The sequence below is a fragment of the Canis lupus genome, chromosome 7 (genome assembly GCF_003254725.2).
Source record: "Canis lupus dingo isolate Sandy chromosome 7, ASM325472v2, whole genome shotgun sequence".
Classification (NCBI taxonomy): domain Eukaryota; kingdom Metazoa; phylum Chordata; class Mammalia; order Carnivora; family Canidae; genus Canis; species Canis lupus.
This window is the reverse complement of record NC_064249.1, coordinates 8,851,068-8,871,012: the sequence shown is the minus strand read 5'-3', so window position 1 is coordinate 8,871,012 and position 19,945 is coordinate 8,851,068. Positions and strand designations below refer to the sequence as shown.

At 40.7% G+C, this 19,945-nt stretch overlaps 1 protein-coding gene across 7 annotated transcripts in view; it reads right to left on the bottom strand.

Annotated features, from left to right (window-relative positions):
- The window catches only part of HHAT (hedgehog acyltransferase), a 340,597-nt gene that overhangs the window by 82,133 nt on the left and 238,519 nt on the right, over positions 1 to 19,945 (bottom strand). For all 7 annotated transcript variants that reach the window (XM_025429844.3, XM_025429840.3, XM_025429839.3 and 4 more), the window contains one exon: positions 168 to 312. In XM_025429844.3, the coding sequence (XP_025285629.3) occupies positions 168 to 312 (145 nt within the window). The remainder of the gene's footprint in view (positions 1 to 167; positions 313 to 19,945) is intronic.

The window sequence follows — 19,945 nt, the reverse complement described above, 5'->3', positions numbered from 1 at the left end:
ACCCTGAAAGTCATGGCTAAACACAAGGGACTGTTTCTGGTTCGCATTTCATGGGTCTCATACCATGAACAGAACAATGAATGCCTCCCCCTAAATCCATTCGAGGTACCAACGGCATTTGTGGAAAACAAGAAATTGGCTGAAAACAGCCCTGTTGGGCAACTCACCTTGTATGAAGATCCTGTTCCAGTAGATTTTCCCAACTTGACTGCCCCCGAGAAACACCAGGTTGGACAAGATCAGCATGGAGGTGGAACAAGATGCGAGGGCAGCGTGGAATCGACGGCGGGCTTGTGGGGAGAGGAACTGAATCTGTGGGGAAAGACAGGCAGTGTTCATCACAGGGGCAGAAAAATAGTGCTGGGGTGCCCCCTGGCCCCTGTCTGGTACCAGCCCAGGGTGCCCACCCGAGCCTGGGCTAGGGTGTCACCTAACAGCTCTCAAAAGTTCTGTTCCAGCGACATGCTCACTCTGGTCCAAGGAAAGAAGTGTTGCACCCCCCCACCCACCTGTTCCTTCCTACTGCTGAATGGGCTTCTCCCTGACATGTGCGACACAAGAACTGAGGCTAGTTCGGATTTGGCTGGAATGTGTCCACACGTTCTCTGCGTGTAAACCTACAGGTACAAGAACTACCCTGATAACCAACACAACTCCATGTAATGAGATCACGATCAAGGTGATCCTCTGGGCCAGTTAACTTGACTCTGGGAAGCCACCCTGTCAATCCAACCCACTATTAGGAAGAATCCCATTAAGAGGGTGCAGGAGAATCAGCACAAGCTGACCTCCTTCCTGGAATCAGAGCTCAGGGCACATACCGCACTGAGGGTGAGCCTGCAGCAGCGTCAGAAAATGGTCACCTGCCCCAGCACCCGAATACACAGGAAATGGAGAGGGGGTTTTCAGAACTGATGGTAAAGAATTCTGCTCATCCTTCTGAGGTCTACATTGCATTTTTTACTCCCCTTTTAATGTCTTCTTGGGGATTGCATAAAGCAAGCAAGCCTTTATTGCTTGGCACTGGCCGTTCTGGTGGCCCTACCAAGTGAGATCACAGTGCTGTGCCTGGAGTGTGTGAGCACCTTCAGTATTTCCACAGGGACTGTCCTTAGGGACTGCATGTGCAGAATGAGGACCAGGTATAGTGCATCAGCCAGGCCACAGGGCCCCAAGGTTTCTGACCACACATTAGTCTAATTCAAAGACACAGAAAAAAGAAGGAGCAAAGGGTCTGGAGACTCTTCTTGAATATATTCCTGAAGCCTACACATCTCTGGGGTCACTTGCATTCTGATCTCCGCTCGCTCCAATTACAAATAGAAATCTGGGGGTGCCTGCTGGTTCAGTCAGTTAAGGGTCTGACTCTTGATTTTGGCGCAGGTCATGATCTCAGAGTTGTGAGATCCAGTCCCTTGTCAGATGCCATGTTCAGCAGGGACTCTGCTTGGATTCTCTCTCCCTTTGCCCTTCCCCCAGCACAAGGACACAACTCTCTCTCTCTCTCTCTCTCTCTCTCTCCCCCCAATAAATAAATAAGTAAATAAGTAAACAAATAAATATTAAAAAAAAAAAAAACAGAAATCTGAGTTACCCAAATTCCTAATAGGCAGAAGGAAGAAGCTAGAGGGTGTCTCCAGTAGGGGGCTTACTTAGTTCTGGCAACCGTGTGATGGATCATCTGGGGCCATTGCGTAAGCCTTGGCCAGTGTCCTCTGGAAACCTAGAGAAATGAATTTCTGACCCCTTCTCCTTTTCCTCTCCTGCCAGCCCATTTCTGTTCTATATGCTCAGATCCAGTTGCTATCATAGAACTCCCTATCCATGGCATTCTCCTCCATCATCACCTCGGAGCATGGTTTTACTGCCCTCATCTGTGAAAATCTGGCCTTCTCGTGGATAAGTTATATAATAGGTACTGACTGAGTCATTTTCTTGGACCCGATTGTTCTGGAAAAGCTCTCAGATGATGCTGACATGTCCCTGGCTAGCGGCTACCAGGCAGGACGACCTCTAGTTTCTCCCCTGTTCTAAGAGTCCACAAGCATGTTCAGGGGACACTGTCAAGCAAGACCAGATAAGAGATAACTATACAGTATAAAAACTGGTAATGAAAGAGAAATAGGGACAAAGCAGGCTTGTAACTCAGCACTCTTCACCTCTCAGAATAAGGAGATGTTAATCTACTGGTTTCCGCATTTTAGAGCAGGAGAAGATATTTTCTGGGTATTACTGACTCAATTAGTAGTAACTGGGGAGGCAGGGTGAAAGGAAGCAGGGGGATGGGGGAAAATCCAATAATAAATCATGAAAATATAAATTGCTGTAATTGGCATAAACGTGTCCAAATAATTCTCGCCAGGTACAAGGCCACTGATAATACATTTGATTTCTAAGGGACCGGATGAATCAGATGTTCTCCGACTTCTGTTCTGACCCCATCCGTGTCCTCCAGGCTTACATCTAGCTAGGGGAATTCAAAGGCCCCATGTAATCTTTTCCATATTAATGTCAATGACAGAGAATGCACATAGCTTGGTTAAGCTCAGAGTGGTTCTCCTTTTACAGGAAATGATTACAATTATTAAATAATTGACTGAGAAACACCGAGAGTGGAAAATGCTCTTTGCATTGGATTTCTAAGCAGGGCTATGTCGCTGGGTGACCTGGTGGGGGCAAGGGCCAGGCTAGTCAGAGGCAGAGCTGAGGGGCAAGGGGCAGAGCAAGGGAGGAGGCGAAGGGGAGAGTGAGTGCCTGAGACATAGGGCTCCTCTTTCCAGCACCTGAGGCCCTAGTTCCAATGATCTTCCTTCGCTTCTGTGATTACTTGGCTACGTGGTTCAATAATTCCCAATTCTACTTAGGCAAAGAAAAGTCAAAATAATACCAAATATGAAGGAGCCTCTGATCTTAGAGACAAGGGAGGATGTCTAAAATTAGAAATGAAGGACTACAATTCAATTTTTATAGAGTTAATTTTGTAAAAACTAAGCAAGAACATTAAAGGTGTAGGCTGTTGTAATCAATGAACTAGAAAGATAGAAAGGAGAAATCAAGATGCTCACAGGCAGTTCTTGATTACCCCCCAGGGGGAGCAGGTGGGAGACAAAGTAGGCGATGAAGAAGAAAATCCAAAAACCTGCTTTAACTAACAGCCCCATCCTCTGAACTGACAAAATTAGCCTTGCCAAGAACGAGCAAACTTGACTGAGCATCACTTCTTTTCATTGTGAATCAGTGGGAGAGAAGAATGATAGGCCAAGTAGCAAAGAAGGGGGCCTGTGTGGTTAACAGCGAAGGGGATGTGAATCTCAGCTGTAATTCGTCTCTCCTCTTCAGAGTCCCTGAAGACACCATAGAAGGTGACAGTTTTGACACTGGGGCTCTCTCTCTACCTTGGGAACCATCTGGCTTCAGCAACCGGTTTACATGATAGACGTATGTTCCATACTTAGGGGTCCTAAGTGAGAAGAAGTCACATGGGCAAGGCCAGCTCCATCAATAAATCCAGTTTCCTGAATCTCTAGGGCTATAGGGCCAAGGTTCTCACTTTCAACTCTTGATTTCTTTTATATACTCTCCTCTGTATCCTATAACAACTGTTGTCATCACCTCTGTCCTGCACATCTAGGAGGATGGCTGTCCGTCCATGTGTAGGGACCATGCCTCATATGTTAGTCATGGTTGAGGTGCTTAACCCCCCCACCTCACCCCTTGGTAGGAAAACTTATGTGAGGGACTGAACCAAATGGGGATAGAAGTTAGTGTACTTCTATCCCCAAATGGGGATAGAAGTTAGTGAAGAGTCATGAGGTATAAAAATAAGAATTGCCAATTGGTCAGATTAGGCAATGATCAGTAAATAGAATTTGATTTTAACACAAATATAACAGGATAAAAAAGAGGTCTGGTCTAATCAAGGTCCCTTCTCAGAGGATACATGAGGCAGGTGATTGTAATCCAATATCCTGGCAGCAAAAAACTGGGAATGGCATGATCCTCAGGGGATGCTTAGAAATTGCTGAGCACTTGTGGTCATCTCAAGGACAAAATTATGGCATTTGATGGGCAGGGTCCAGGGATAGTAAACTTACTATATCATACTGACAATGTGTGAGATAGAATTGTCCTGCCCAGAATGTCAATAGTGCTTCTTGAGCATGGGTGAAATGTTTTCTTCTATATTCATTATAAAGCCAATTTCCCTCTTGGCTTATGGGTGGGGGCACAGAACCTCCCTTCCTCCCTCATAGGGAGAAAGGCATCCCAGGGCAGGGAAAGTGCTCTTTACAGTGCCCCAGCATGAGCACCACCCCCCAACTCACCTGCCACCCCCTGGCATCAAACTTGAGAAAGGAGGAGCCTCCTTGGCTTCCAATCACAGATGGGCATAGTTTACCACCAGTTCCAAGGCTCCTCTCCTTCTCACCACTCAGACCCAGAGGAAATAAGAAGAATAGGAGGCAGAGCAGGTCAGAAAATATCGCTTCCTACACTGGGGTGACCAGTTCTCCCTCAGGGACTCTAACTTTAATGACACTCTTCAGGCCCAAGAGTAGGTACTGGACTTTGGGTCTGGATACAGCAAGCCCTTTAGAACACCTGGAAGTGCAGGCCTAGGGTAGAACTCTAATTCCTCTGTTTGAGGTCAGGGTCTTTGATGCAAGAAACAAGAGGTGCTGTGTAGAAATGCTGTATAAGGACAGTCTAGCAATGCTTTAAACTTCCCTCTGCAACAATGGCTTCCAAAGGCAAGGAACTAACCCAAACAAAGTAAACCTTAGGGCAGAACTAAATTGTCAAACCAGTTTGCATTTCCTGCTGTGAAGTGTCAGCTCCTATGTTTATTCTTATCTCTATGGAAACTCTTTTCTCTTTTCCAGTCGTCATCCTGTCCCTGGAAATCACAGGACCTGGGCTGGGGCAAACAAGTGGGGTGCTGGTGTGGTGCAGTCCATGGAATCTGGGTCAGAAGTTACTCTCAGAATGTCTGCGAGGGTGGGAGGCAGATGGAGCTGTGGGGCTGCAGGCTGCTGTGTGCAGTGGGTCCCCACCCTCGTCCACAGAGGGACTGCATGTGGGGCCAAGCTGGGAGGAGGGGACAGGCTGAGCATCTGGGGGAGCAGATGGGCTGGAGGAATGGCTGCTGGAGACTGACAAAGGCTTGGCAAGTGGGACCTGATACTGTTTATTTTTAAATGGGGAGAAGCTAAAAAAAGACATTGGGTGGGTTTGAGCAGCTGGACACAGTTCTCCCATATAATCACTGAAGTCTTTCATTTTCTAATAAAAATGGTAACCAGAGGGTAAGAGACGATGAACAAGGAAATAGCAAGGGGGATATCAGTGGAGACCAGGGAGAGCAAATGAGGGTGGACACCCCATAGGCTGTAAAGATGAGACCAAAGACAACCAAAGAAATAATTATAGCTCTTTTGAAAGAGAAAGGTGGCCAGAGCAAAGCATTCAGGAGGACTTGAACTCCTGTCCCATCTTATAGCAACCCGCCAGGACACTGCTCCCCCTGCTTCTTTTGCCAGGGCATTTTGGTCATTTACATTTAGAAGTTTCATGAATAACCCCTCTCTTTCTCATGCTCCTCCCACCATGGTTAGTTCTGTCCTTCAATCTGCATCACCTAAGACCCATGCATACTCTGCGTGTGCTCAGCAACTATTTGACACCTGTGTCCCTCTCTCCTTATGCTAAAGAAGTTACAGAATGTCCTAACTTCTTAAGTTCCATTCCATCCTGTATCCACGCCAAATGAATAGGCGAAGATGCTCAAAAGCATCAGCTCCTTCCTTCTTGTAAGCATACAAAAGCTTCACAATATATTTGGTCAATGAAGTTAAATTTTCCAATCTCTATTCTTGAGATCTAAGCAATGCACGCTCCTGAAAGAGAATCAAAAGTTGTAGTGATAAAGACAAGGCCAGTTTTGTTTAAACAGACAAGTCGCCTGCTTCAAAATTTAGATATCCCGCTTAATTAAAAACAGTGGAGGCTACAATTAAGCATCCAAATCCACACAGCATATGAAGGAATATCAGAGGACTTTCAAATAACTAAGCAAATAACTAACTGGCTCTTGGTATAATCAGAGAACTCAAGTGATATTTGAGGAGCCAGGGTCCTGCTAAAAGTTCTGGAATGGCTAATAGTCTCACTCTGCGTTCTTGTTCTTCTACTAATAAGCCCTCATTTCTAGTCCTCATGTCTCTGCTCTGGATTTTGCGGAAGCTTCTTTCTTAATTGGCATGTGATATTCTGGCCTTGTCCCCTCTGGCTCATCAAGCACACTAATATGTCCCTCCACTACACAAAATATTTTGGTGGTTCTTCATTGCTTGCAGACTAAAATCCAAAGAAGGCCCTTGACAATCAGACCTCATTTTCCTTTCCAGGCTTAACTCCTACTACTCTACGAACGGCACAGTTCTATTCACTGTTCTTCCAACATGGCACATACTTTTACGTCTCTGTGCCTTTGCAGAAGCTGTTTTCTCTGCTGCGAATGTGTCCTCCTGATTCTTTCCTCAAGCTTTAGCTCCATGTCAGCTTAGGAGACCAACAGCTTTGGACCAGCCCAAATGATGCTCAGATTCTGGTCCCACTTTTGAACTGTGCTGCCCAGGGTAAGCTCAGACTTCTCATCACAATTCATATTTGACTAATGTAGGCTACTCTAACCCTGACAGAGTCAGTCACTCATTTTCTGTGTTTCTGTAACCCACGATCTAGACAGTATCAATCTATATGTTTTAAGATATCCAATTTTTGGTGCAAAAAAATATTCAGGGATCTCTGGGTGGCGCAGCGGTTTGGCGCCTGCCTTTGGCCCAGGGCATGATCCTGGAGACCCGGGATCGAATCCCACATCGGGCTCCCGGTGCATGAAGCCTGCTTCTCCCTCTGCCTGTGTCTCTGCCCCTCTCTCTCTGTCTCTCTCTCTCTCTCTCTCTCTCTGTGACTATCATAAATAAATAAAAAAATAAAAAAAAATTCACTATGTGAGGAGCTTAACCTATATTGCTAAGTAGGAAAAATTCTTCCCATTTTACAAAGGAGGAACCAAAGAGCAGAGACATTAGGTAACTGGTCCTAGGCACCCACTGGTAAGTATAATAGTAAATATAGTGCAGGGATTCACAGATTCCTCTAGCTTAATGTCTTCATGCTCTCTGCTACATGACACAAATTCATGTCTGCGTAGCAGTGGGTGTCCCCGTCTCTAGAATGAAATCTTCAAGATATTTGTCTCTTCAGTGCCAGATACAAAGTAGGTCTTCAAGAAATGTTTCTTTTTTCTTCAAATATTTCAAAAACTAGTACTTCATGCATGTACTCCTTTAGTAATGGTTGTTAGAAATTGACCAAGTGTCAATTTCAGGAGCTCAATATTTTCAAGAACAAGATGGCTTAAAATGACACTAGAATTTAAAAAAATAATTAGAATTCACCATTACAATAGAGATTTAACATATACCCCCAGAAAACTACACCTGAAAGATCAAAAGTAAGAATATAGTATAGCTGAATAAAAGTTAATAGGTGTAGCATCCAAATTGAAAACTCATCTCTGATTACAAATGAAATGATGTTATATGTAGAAAGCACCAAAGATTCTACAAAAATAAACCCAAAAAGCTATTACAACTAATGAAAAAGTTCAGTGAAGTTTCAAGATAAAAAATCAACATGCAAAAATCATTTGCACTTCTATACACTAACAGTGAACAATCTGAAAAGCAGATTAGGAAAGCAATTCCATTTACAATAGCATCAAAAAATAAAATACTTAGGAATATATTTAACTAAGGTGGGAAAAGACATACTGAAAACTACAAAACATTGTTTAAAGAAGAAACAGAAAGCCATATTCATAGACTGGAATACTTAATATTGCTAAGATGACAATACCATTCAAAGCTATCTACAGATTCAATGCAAGCCCTATTAATATCTCAATGACTTTTTTCAAAAATAGGAAAACTTATCTTAAAATTACTATGGAATCTTAAGGGAACCTAAATGGGCAAAACAGTCTTAGAACAGGAGAGGCTATCAAGACAGTAACAGAAGAGGCTCCTACACTACCCTCCTCCCATGGCTATGCTGGATGTACAGCTATCCATGGAGTGATTTACACTGAGAGAAATCCAGAAACTAGCTGAGCAATTCTGACACATCAGGCAGATGAGAAAATACCCACATCTTAAAGAGGTGGGCAAGGCTGAGACACACTCTTGCCATAAACCCCAACCCCAGCATAGCATCATACAATTGGGAGATAATCCCCAACTCGCAGGTTGAACCCCACATCTAGCACCCCAAATTTTAAGACCCCCACCACAGGAGCAGGAAGTTAGCACTGAAAACAAAAGGTTCTTGTGTTCACCAGACCTGTAAGACTAGCAGACAAAGCAGCAGCTTGTAAGGGACACATGAGCACTTTTTACAGCTTTCCCCCCAGAGCTCACTATTGAGGGGGCAAGCAAAACTCTCAGTCTTTGTCTGAAAGAGGTCTATCTGCATACTTGCTGTCTGAGGGGTGCCTAGGTGGTTCCATCTGTGGAGCACCAGACTCTTGATTTTGGCTAAGGTCATGATCTCAGGGCTGTGAGATCAACCCCATGTCCAGCTTCGTGCTCAGCAGGGATTCTGCTTGAGATCCTCTCTCCCTCTCCCTCTGCCCATCCCCTTGCTCTTGCATATTCTCTCTCACTCTCTCTCTAAAATAAATCAATCTTTAAAAAAATGCTTCCTGAGAATCAGGCTTCTAATTTGGTACACACCTGAAGGATGACTGTGACCCTACTAGGACACTGGGAGCTAATGGGACCTCCCCTACCTTTTCCCTCCAGCTCACTCTAAGTTGTATCTCCCTAGAAGGAGCTTGTAATCACACCTGCATGCCAGCTTTTGCAGTTTTGCCAAAGGAACAGGTCCCCCAGTGGCCTGGATCTGAGAACCAATGAGGCTTCTATTCACAAGTCCCACAGGATTGTGATAAACAAAGAAGCAATTCCTAAGGGGGCACAGGAGCACTCTACTGAGACCATAAAACAAGTCCTGGCACAGAGTGAGCAGGCAAAAATTCCCATCTCCCAGTTTTTCCCAGGAACATACTCTCCCAGCTGCTGTTTGAAGGTCTGGATTCCTAATTATACTGCACCAAGGTGCTGTAAGCCTCCCCTAGAGGATACTAATAGGTCTTAGCTTCAACTAAGGGAGCCACTGAGAACAAAGAAGGTAACTTGAACTTGGGCAATTACAGGGGTTTGAGATCAAATTAGAAGCTCAGGCCAGGCTGACTGATATGGTTCATCTTCTACACAAGGCCACTCTGGCAAGAACGGGAGACATGACATTTTTATATAATGCAAAAAAAAAAAAAACAAAAACATTACAGGGAGTCAAAAAATATGATGAAACAGAGGAATATGTTCCAAACAAACAAGAAGATAAATTTCCATAAACAGATCTTAATGAAATAGAGATAAGGATTTTTACCTAATTGACAGTTTAAAGTAATAGTCATTAAGATGCTCACCAAAGCCAGGAGAGTAATGTATGAACAAAGTGAGAATTTCAACAAAGAGATAGAAAGTACAAAACAGAAATCACAGAACTTAAGAATACAATAACTGGGGGCACCTGGGTGGCTCAGCCAGTTAAGCAGCCACCTTTGGCTCAGGTCATGATCCCTGGGGTCCTGGGATCGAGCCCCATGTTAGGTTTCCCACTCAATAGGGACTCTACTCTCCCTCTGCCTCTGCCCCTCCTCACCACCATGTGCTCTCTCTCTCTTCTCTCTCTCAAATAAATAAATAAAATCGTTAAAAAATATAATAGTGAACTGAAAATTTAATAGAGGAATTCATATACAGACTAGATCAAGTGGAATAAATAATCAGCAAAGTCAAAGACAGGTCAGTGGAATTTATCAGATCAGAGGAGAAAATGAAAAAAGAATGAAAAGAGTAAAGATAAGGAAGTAAGGAGTTAAGGGACTTATGGATATCATCAAGCAGCCAATATACATATTACAGGGGTCTCAGAAGAAAAAGAGACTGAAAGGGGAAAAAAGCTTAGTAAAAAAATAATGGCTCAAAACTTCCCTAACCTGGAGAAACAGACATCTAGATCTAGGAAGCCTAAAAAGTGCCAAGTAAAACATCTAAAGAGACCCACAAAGAGTCAGATTACAATTAAATTGCCAAAAGTTGGAGACAAGGAGAGAATCTTAAAAGCAGCATAAGAAGAATATTTTGTTACATACAAGAGAGTCCCCATAGGACTATCACAAATTTTTCAGCAGGAACTTTACAAGCCAGAAGGGAGTGGCACAATGTATTTAAAATGCTTAAAGAAAAACCTAGCCAATCAAGAATACTCCACCTGGTAGAGCTGTCCCTCAGAATGAAGGAATGATAATCAGTTTTCCAAACAAAACCTAAAGGAGTTCATCACCACTAAGCCAGCCTTATAAGAAATGCTAAAGGGATTTTTTAAGCAAAAACAAAAGGATACTAATAGTAGTAAGTAAACATATAAAAGTCACTGGAAAAGGTAAATATATAAATTCAGAATATTCTAATGTTGTAATGGCAGTGGTAAACAATGTATAAATCTAATATAAAGATTCAAAAAAAGTACTAAAAATAACTATAACTACAAAAATTTGTTAATGGATACACAATGTAAAAGATGTAAATTGTAACACCAAAAACATAAAATAGGGGGATGTAAAAATGTTGAGCTTTTGCATACAATGGAAGTTCTCAGTCTATAAAATAGATTAAAATAAATTGCTAAAATAAATTGTTACAAGATGTTTTATGTAAAAAAAAAAAAAAAAAGATGTTTTATGTAAGCATCATGGTAACCACAAAGCAAAAACCTAAAGTAGATACATGAAAGATAAAGGAATCAAAGCATACCACTACAGAAAATTATCATATCTCAAAGAGAGAAACAGAGGAATAAAAAACAACCAGAAACAATTAACAAAATAGAAACAGTAAGTTCATCTTTATCAATAATTACTCTAAATGTTCTATGGAAGTGTGGAATGACTATCTTGTACACCTGAAAATAATATTACACTGGATGTTAACTGAAATTTAAATAAAAACTTTAAAAAATATAAATGGACTAAATTTTCCAATCGAAAGACACAGGTATTTGTATACCAGTGTTCACTCCAATATTATTCAGAATAGGCAAAGGTGGAAACCAAGTGTCTGTCAATGGATGAATGGATAAACAAAATGAAATATACATAGAATGGAATAATATTCAGCCTTTAAAAGGCAAAAAATATGATGGATACTACAACATGGATGAATCATGAAGAACATTATGCTAAGTGAAACAAATCAGAAGGGAAAAAAAATTACATGACTCCACTGACTTATGGTACCTAGAATTGTCAAATTCATAGAGAAAGAAAGTAAAATAATGGTTCCTGGGAGCCAAGGGAAGAAGTATTACCTTAAAGTTATTATTTAATATATATAGTGTTTCTATTTGGGATGATTAAAATATTCTGGAGATTGATGGTGGTAATGGCTGTACAACATTATGAATAAATTTAATGTCTCTGAATTATCTCTGAACATTCAAAAATAGTTAAAACAGTAAATTTTATGTCATGTATAATTTATCACAATGAAAGAATTATTAGACATATACACAGAATAATGAATATATGTAATTTTCATACACAAGTGGACCATAATCAAATTGAATATAAACTAAGCCAGGAAGGGAAGAGAGATATATCTTAAGAAGTTACCATGAAGTCTATGCTCACCGACAATGGAATAAAATAAATCAGCAACAACAAAAATTTGTAAAACTTAACACACCAGTAAAATTTTAAAAATTTCATTGATTTAAACCAAAAATGTTTATTGAAGGAACAATAAAATTAACAAATGCTGGCAAGTATGATCAATTAAGAAAACAAGGCCAAATTAACAAGAGATAATAATAACATATAGGAGATTTAAAACTTGTTAGAGATTACATAGCAATCTATTTGATAATGTACCTGAAAAACAAAGTATCTAGAAAATATAAATTACCCAAAATTCACCTGAAAAGGCATAACCATATAACTGAAACACTGGTTAAAACTCTATGCTCAAAGAAAAATTGCCCAGACGATCTTAATGAGCAAGTTCTACCAGATGGTGAAAGAACACACAATTTCCATGGAAACTGTTTCAGAGGATAAAAAACCATGGTAAACTTCCACTGATTTCATGATGTTAGTATAACCCTGACACTAAAGTCATAAAAAGCCAACACAAGGGAAGAAAACCATAAGTTAATCTTTCTTCTTCTCACATTACCTTAAAAATTCTAAATTAAATCGCTGTAAATTGACTATAGGAGTGATTAAAAGAATTCTCTCAATCAAGTAAGACTCACCCCAGGAATGGGAGGAGGATCTAACATTAAAAATATTAGAAATTCATGTAATTCATGAGGTTAATTAATTACAGAAGAATAATCTTACGATCACTCAATAGATGTCAATAAATCATCACGTAAAATTGCACGCTTATTCATTAAAAAAAAAAACTAGTAAAAGATAAGAGTAAGCTTCTTTAAGTTGGTAAAGAATATATGTCAAAATCTAGAGTTAGTATTCCCACTAGCCTCAAGAAAAAGATATTTTCACCTCTATTACTCAAAACCATATTGAAAGACCCAGTAAATACAAGACAATTAAATGCAGCAAGGGTTAAATTTGTTGGCAAGGACAAAATTGTCAGTATTTGTAGATGATATGACCATCAATCTAGAAAATTCATAAGAAACAAATGACAAATTACTAGAGCCAACAAAAGATTTAAACAACATAAATGCAAAATGATCAACCCAAAACAAAAATCAGTATCTTTCCTATACAAAAACAATAATCAAAAAAAAGTGTCCAAAACTTCTAAGGAGAAATGATAAATCATTATGTAATAACATAAGGGAAGACTTGAACAAATAACTATTCATGACTGGAAAGACTCAGCATCACAGACATATTAACTCTACCCAAATTAAGCTGCAATTTAATGCAAATCTAACAAATTCCAATATAAATACCAAAGGGAGTTTTGAGGAACTTCACCAATTCTAAGACTCATATGGAAGAGTCACTATACAAAAATAGCTAATGTAATTTGGAAAAAGAATCAAAAGGGGCATGGAACTTTCCATATCAGGAATCAAGTCATACTATAGAGCTGTAGTATTTAAAATAGGAAGAATCAAGTTGATTGATAGAACAGAATAGAGCCTAAAAATGAACTCCTGTATATTTGGATATTTACTATATATTAAAGATGATCTTTCAAATCAGTAGGGAAAATATGGACCACTGAATAAAACAGTTTGAAGATATAAAAACCATTCTTAGTTGCAGGCCATACAAAAAAAGGCAGTAGACCAAATTTGGCCCATGGGCCATAGTTTGCCAACTCCTGTTCTATTCTATTCTTGGTATCTGTCCTAAAGAAATACTTACACATATGTACAAGGAAGCATAAATAGGCATCTCCACAGCAGCTGCATTTCCAAAAGAAAAAAATTAGAAGCAACCCAAAATTTCAACAACAGAAGAATGGCCAAATACATTATATATCCATACCACGTCCAATTATGCAGATCTACATACACTAATATAGAAACATCTTCAAAACATACCACGAGGCGGAAAAAAGCACAATTTTTAGAATATTTATATATTTATTATAACACACACACAGTAGTAAAGGTATGCGTGGAAGGCTAATAAGTTAACGCTCATGGAAGAAAAGAGAACAAGGTGTGTTTGTTGGGGTTGGGGAGGGGTGACTGCCTTAAAGGAGTCCAGTCTTCTTGTTTTTTTCAAGAACATATTATCATGAATGACTTCATAAATTAAAAAATAAAAAAAGGAAATCTAGGGATCTTTCCACTTAATGACCTTAGACCCTGGCTATATCCCCTAAGTAAGGAGTCAAGGCATATGGGTGGGAAGATAGAAGCTAGATGACCATCACACCCAGTGTTCATGGCACTGGGAGCCTCCTTATCTAAGTAGTACTGAGGTCCCTTGAGACTATTAAATAAGCCTAAAATGTGAGAGTGGCCTCAGCTACATCCTGGTCAAACACAAAACCAAGAGCTTAGGGCAAGGCCTGTTTCTAAGCAAACCTGATATTTAAAAATTTAAAAGTGACATGGGGCACCTGCCTGGCTCAGTCAGTTAAGCATCTGCCTTCGGCTCAGGTCATGATCCCAGGGTCCTGGGATCCAGCCCCAAGCCAGCCTCCTTGTTCAGCTGGAGGTTGGCTTCTCCCTCTCCTTCTGCCCCTCCTTTCCCCTGCTCGTGCTCTCATGCACTCTCTCTCTTGTTCTCTCTCTCTCACTCTCTCTCAAATAAACAATAAAGAAATAAAATGAAATCTTTAAAACTGACGAACAGGTAAAGCATTCCAAAATGATTTGGCCAACAGCAAAGAAAACTGTTCTTGACATCCAGTTAAACACAGTAGATTAGCTATCTCTGCTCCCTTCAAAACCCCATTAAAAAGCAAGTAAACATTTGAAAAGGTATAAATCCACAGGCAAGGAATGGAATAGAAGTGAAAAGCAAGTGAGTATAAGCAATCCATTTTTGTCAAATAGAAAGCAGATGAAGGAATTAGCAGCACGGAGACACTTGGATAGTAGATATCAAAGAGAGGAGAGTCATTCATTCACCAGATCCCCAGAAGGCCTAGCCATTAGAGGCACCATATACCACAGATGGCAACAGTAAACCATGGAGAAAGAAACCAGGAGGGTCGATTAAAAATCTAGGTAATGAGGGTGGGGGAGGGGGTAACTGGATGATGGACATTTAAGGAGGGCATGTGACATAATGAGCATTGGGTACAAGAAAAAAAATTTTTTTTTAATCTGGGTAATGGGCATTCAGACCCTGGGGTTTCCCCTTTCTCTGTCCCCCATCCCTCCATGATAAATAAAGGTGACAACAGGGGTTTTTTAAATCAATAAACTGCATTAGAGTGATTCTAAACTTGGGGACAGCAGGTACAGTGGCATTTCATAATACCAGAGATGTTTTCATTAACTTTTTGGAGAGAAAAACAGATTACAAAATGGCATTTCTCAAGAGTAAAACAAAAAACTAGAAGGCAAATTAGAGCTGCAAACTTTTTAGGAGGAATTACCTTTCAACCTTAAAATTCAATGCTCAGATAAGCAATCAAATGTAAGGGTAGAATAAAGACAGTTTGGGAAACACAAGGTCTGTACCGCATATCTAAAGGGAAATGATCCAGATGGGACAGGAGGATGGAAGGGTTTCAGGAGAGGTTCTCCAGTTAAAGAAGATATAGACATACTACGAAACACATCTGACTACATGGAAAACACTCTTGAGGAATTTTTCAATTTTACTGGGGAGTTTGGAAAGAAGAGGTGATAGTAAACTATGAATCAAAGAGAAAGAGGCAAGGTGATTCTTAATCTGAGGTGGGGAAACAGTTGACTGAAAAGGAAATTCAATTATAGTATATTTACTGGCTTGGCAGTGAGCTACACTTAACATAGTGGTAATAAGGTAAACATCAAGTGTTGATTTAAGCCAAAAATAGAGATGCTATTATATTAGAACAAGAAGTCGGGAGTGGGTCTCAGATGCGAAAACCTCAGGGAGGAGGCAGTTAATATTTACAATTCATAAGTGAGGAAATAAGAGAATATGCTTTAGAAAGGCAGAGGCAGGTGTCAGAAACAACTAAGAGAATTAGAAGCTGTTGCTGAGGAGAAGGACGTATGTGCACGAGGAATGGAGACCAAAGATTCATTTATCTCAAGGAAGCTTTGCAGTAAGATCTGACTTCTGACCCATGAACACATATTTCTTAAAGTTTCTGGGTTTCCATTCTTTCCCACTGAAAAGCAGGGATGATGATAGTACTTACCCACAAAGCTACTATTGAAACCACATGACATAATTGGGTAGTGCTTTTGTGAGCATCCCCACTTCACTTGGACCAATTTTTCCATAGACAGGATAGAAGAGTGAAGCCACAACTGAAACACAAGCTGTCCAAGAACTCAGAGCTGGAATGTCAGTCTAATGTCAAATGGTTTTGCCGTAGCTTACTTGTCTTGAATTGCAACTCTGTTATTCCCGAAGAAACCCATTTTTGCTGGTTAAAAAAAAAAAAAAATCTAATGCCAAATGTACACAAGCAGCAAGAAGAGCAGAAGTGAATGAACAAGTGCATAAGGCTTATCAAAGCAGACGTCTCTTATCTGATAACAAGGAAGCTTAGAATAAATTATGTATAACTCCTTTCTAATTGAACTAACCATGTGTTTCTACACAAACCACACACCCTCATCTGTAAAAATGGAGACAAGGAACACCTGCCCTGCATGGTTGTTGTGATGCTTAAATAAAATAACAAATGTGAAAGATCCTGGTGCAGGATCTGGTACAGTTTCCTCCCTGGCAAAGAGTGGCAGCTACCACAGCCCCATGTGAGTCTAGTCCTTCCATTTCTAACACGAATCAAGCATTTACTGTCAGCTAAGCAAAGCCTCCTGAGGATGGATCCATCCTGTTCCCTTTTCTCTCAAGAACTTTTAATTAGGAAACAACACATATCTGCTGTACGAAAGGCTGAAATTATAAATGAGTAAACCCAAGAAAATAGTATCACAAATCAGTAAAAAGCTAATAACCATCATTAGCATTTTAGTGTGTAACCTTCTATGCACTTCTCTGTGTCTGAACATATCTTCAAATAAAAATAAATTTTTGTTATGTCTATTATTCTTTATTCCTTTCCATCTTTCTTCACAGTGAAATTATTTCAAAATCATTACTTTCCATGGTGGCATAGTCAACTTGATAGATGTCCTGCACTTTTATCATACTCTTTCCTGCCACCCCTTCAGGGGATAGACAGTGGCCATTCCAGCACTTACTCTAGCCTCCTGGGAGTGGACTATAGGGTTGAGACCAGAGGAAAAATCAAAAGCTCCCTTAAACTGTGTGTTTCAATACATCCTGGCAATCACAAGTACATTGATACCAACTCAGCTCATCTCAAATGAGGCCAGCAGCTGCTCCATAGGCTTTTTAAAGCAGTGTTTATTTCTAGGCCTTGGGAGGAATGTGAGATATTTTGAAAGTCCTGAACATCTCTGACTTCTCAGAGCTTTAAAAAATGAACACACACAAACATATATATACACATATATATGTATATATCACATATACATATATATACATATACTACATATATATGCCATGCACAGTTACAGCATATGTACATAATATTCATTGTACACGATACATAAATACACATTGTAAATAAATACATATTGTAAAAATATGTTGCACTAAGTATGCACATATTATTTTGGGGAAAGAGGGGCTAATTTCATCTTTCTATTGATAGATACCAATTCTATTGATAATAGGAACACTGGAAACTCAAGCTCTGCTACCCCCAGTAGTGGGTTTTCTGGGAGGAAAAGAGAGCCAGATTTGGAAAGACACATGCAAAGCTTCAGCACGGACACAGTAAGATTTTGCTGTTTCCTTAGCTCATCTACAGAGAGTTGCTGGGCTCTAGGCTGTGAGTGGAGTAGCCACCACTCATCTGTGCTATAGAAGCAAGAATCGAGGACCCTCGAGGAATAAATCTAATCCCACAAGCCACCTGAAAAAGCCCGTTTCAACCACTGACATTCAAGTGATCGATCTCATCTTTGGCTTCACATCCCTTCCCGAGGTTACAATTCCCAAGGTGGAGACACTGCACTGTGCACTTGGCAGGAAGAAAGATCAGGAGGGCCGTGACAGCAGAGATGATGAGAGGGCAGCTTTCTCCTTGCTTGAGCCTGACAGGGGCGAGGAAGGCCACAGAAGTCCAAGAGCAGGCCAGACCACGGGGTGGGGGTGAGGGGAAGCTCACCAGGCCATGAATAACTGGAAACTGGCTCTAAGTCAAAGCCTTCTCTCTCCCAGACAGCAGACTCACTAATGGCAAGTTTAAAAGAACCTGTGAAAATGCTGAACTTATTTGACTAAAAGATGGAATTATTTGCCACATTCCACCTCACAGACCAGAGGGGTTAAGGCTTAGGTTCAGATTCCCACAGAGAAGAAAATGTGTAAGCAGTGAATTGCACAGTGTGCTTCCTGCATCGTTAATGATCCTTCGGAGTGGGAGACAGTGGAGGGGGCACCAACAGGTCATCATCCACCAAGGAACACACTGTTCACAACAACATGCATTGCTTTTTCCAGACGGAGAGACTCGGGTGAGTGCTAACAAGCTGGCACAACAGGCTAATTTGATGTGTGGGATTAATACGTTAATTTAATGCTCTCCTGTTTGGTTAAATGGTTTGCATTTCTATATTTCTAAGTTTGGCATTCAAATCCCTTTTATGGGAAACCATTTGGTTCTCTAGCTTCCTTTCCTCCATTCTCCTGAATGATAACCCCTCGCTATCATGTCTGCCTCCTCACCTCCATGGCAACCCTATTCCTGACTTCAGGCTGTACGTGTTCTATTCTCCCAACCTGGAATGACTGTCTTCTCTCTACTGACCTATCCAAGCCCCACTCTTCATTCTTCAGAGTCCTACTCAAGCCCAGCTCTTTAAATAAACCATTCCTAAAAGCTTAGCTCACACTCACCACCAAGCCTCATGAACATCGGCTGCCTCCGTCACTCATTCTGGTCTCTCTGTACATAATGCCTTACACTGGTCCTCAACTGATATGCACATGTCTTGCATCTCCAGCTGGGCCATGGTCTCCTATGGAACTGGGAAGATGCCTCACGGCTCCTTCCTCCTACTGTTAGCACCCCGGCCTGGAGACATAACCATTCTTTAACCTCACCTTACCTTATCCATGGCATTACCACCATTGACCACTCCCTCCTTGAAATACCCTCTTTTTCTTGGTTTCTGTTAAATTACTGTCTAGATTTTCCTCCTCCTTTTGGCCCCTTCTCTTCCACCCAACTTTTAAATGTTGGTGTTCCTCAGAGTCAGTCCTGGGCCGCCACCTTTTCTTCTCTTTCTACACTCTCTCTGGAAAGTCTCAAACACATCCAGGGCTCCAAAATACCTACATGCTCCCACATATCTATCTCTACCCTGGACCTTTCTTCTAAGCAATGCCTAGGAAGGTTAGGCCAATCAGTATTCATGAAGTTTATGAAGAAAATGACTGTTTTTTTTTTAAATACAGATCACTTAACTATTCATAGAGAAAAAGCTCTCATTCCATGCTTTTATTGCCTCTTTATTCCAAAGCAGACACCACAAAGATGATTATCCTGAGAAGCTACACAAAGTACCTTGTTCTTGGAGGGAACTGACTAATAATAGCCTCTATCATTATACAATGATAGACTAGTACACTACAGGCACTGAAGCAATGAGAAAGAGAGAGAGAGAGAAGAAGGTAAGAAAGGGAGGGAGGGAAGGGAAGGGAAAAGGAATTAGGTGGGAGGAAGGGAAAAGGAATTAGGAGGGAAGGGAAGGGAAAAGGAATCAGGAGGGAATTAGGAGGGAGGGACCATGTCTTTCACTCAGAGTTCCCCAGGGCTCTGCAATGTGTCTCCCACATAGGGTACTGAAAATGTTTTTTCCCTAAGTGAGCAAATTAAGAAATGAAGAACCAGACTGATTCTGCCTAAATAGCCAATTCTAGGAAGGCTTCCAGTCTTGAGAAAATGGCTTATCTAAAATAAGTACTTGATCTCCATTTGTTGAATCAAGCCAAGCAGTAGAGAAATAGATCATGAGTCATTGTCAAACAGAACTACTCTTCTTAGACTAGTTTGCTTTGTAATCCTTCAGTGAGTTAGCTGGGGCTGGAGTCACTGACCTCAAGTGAAAGCTT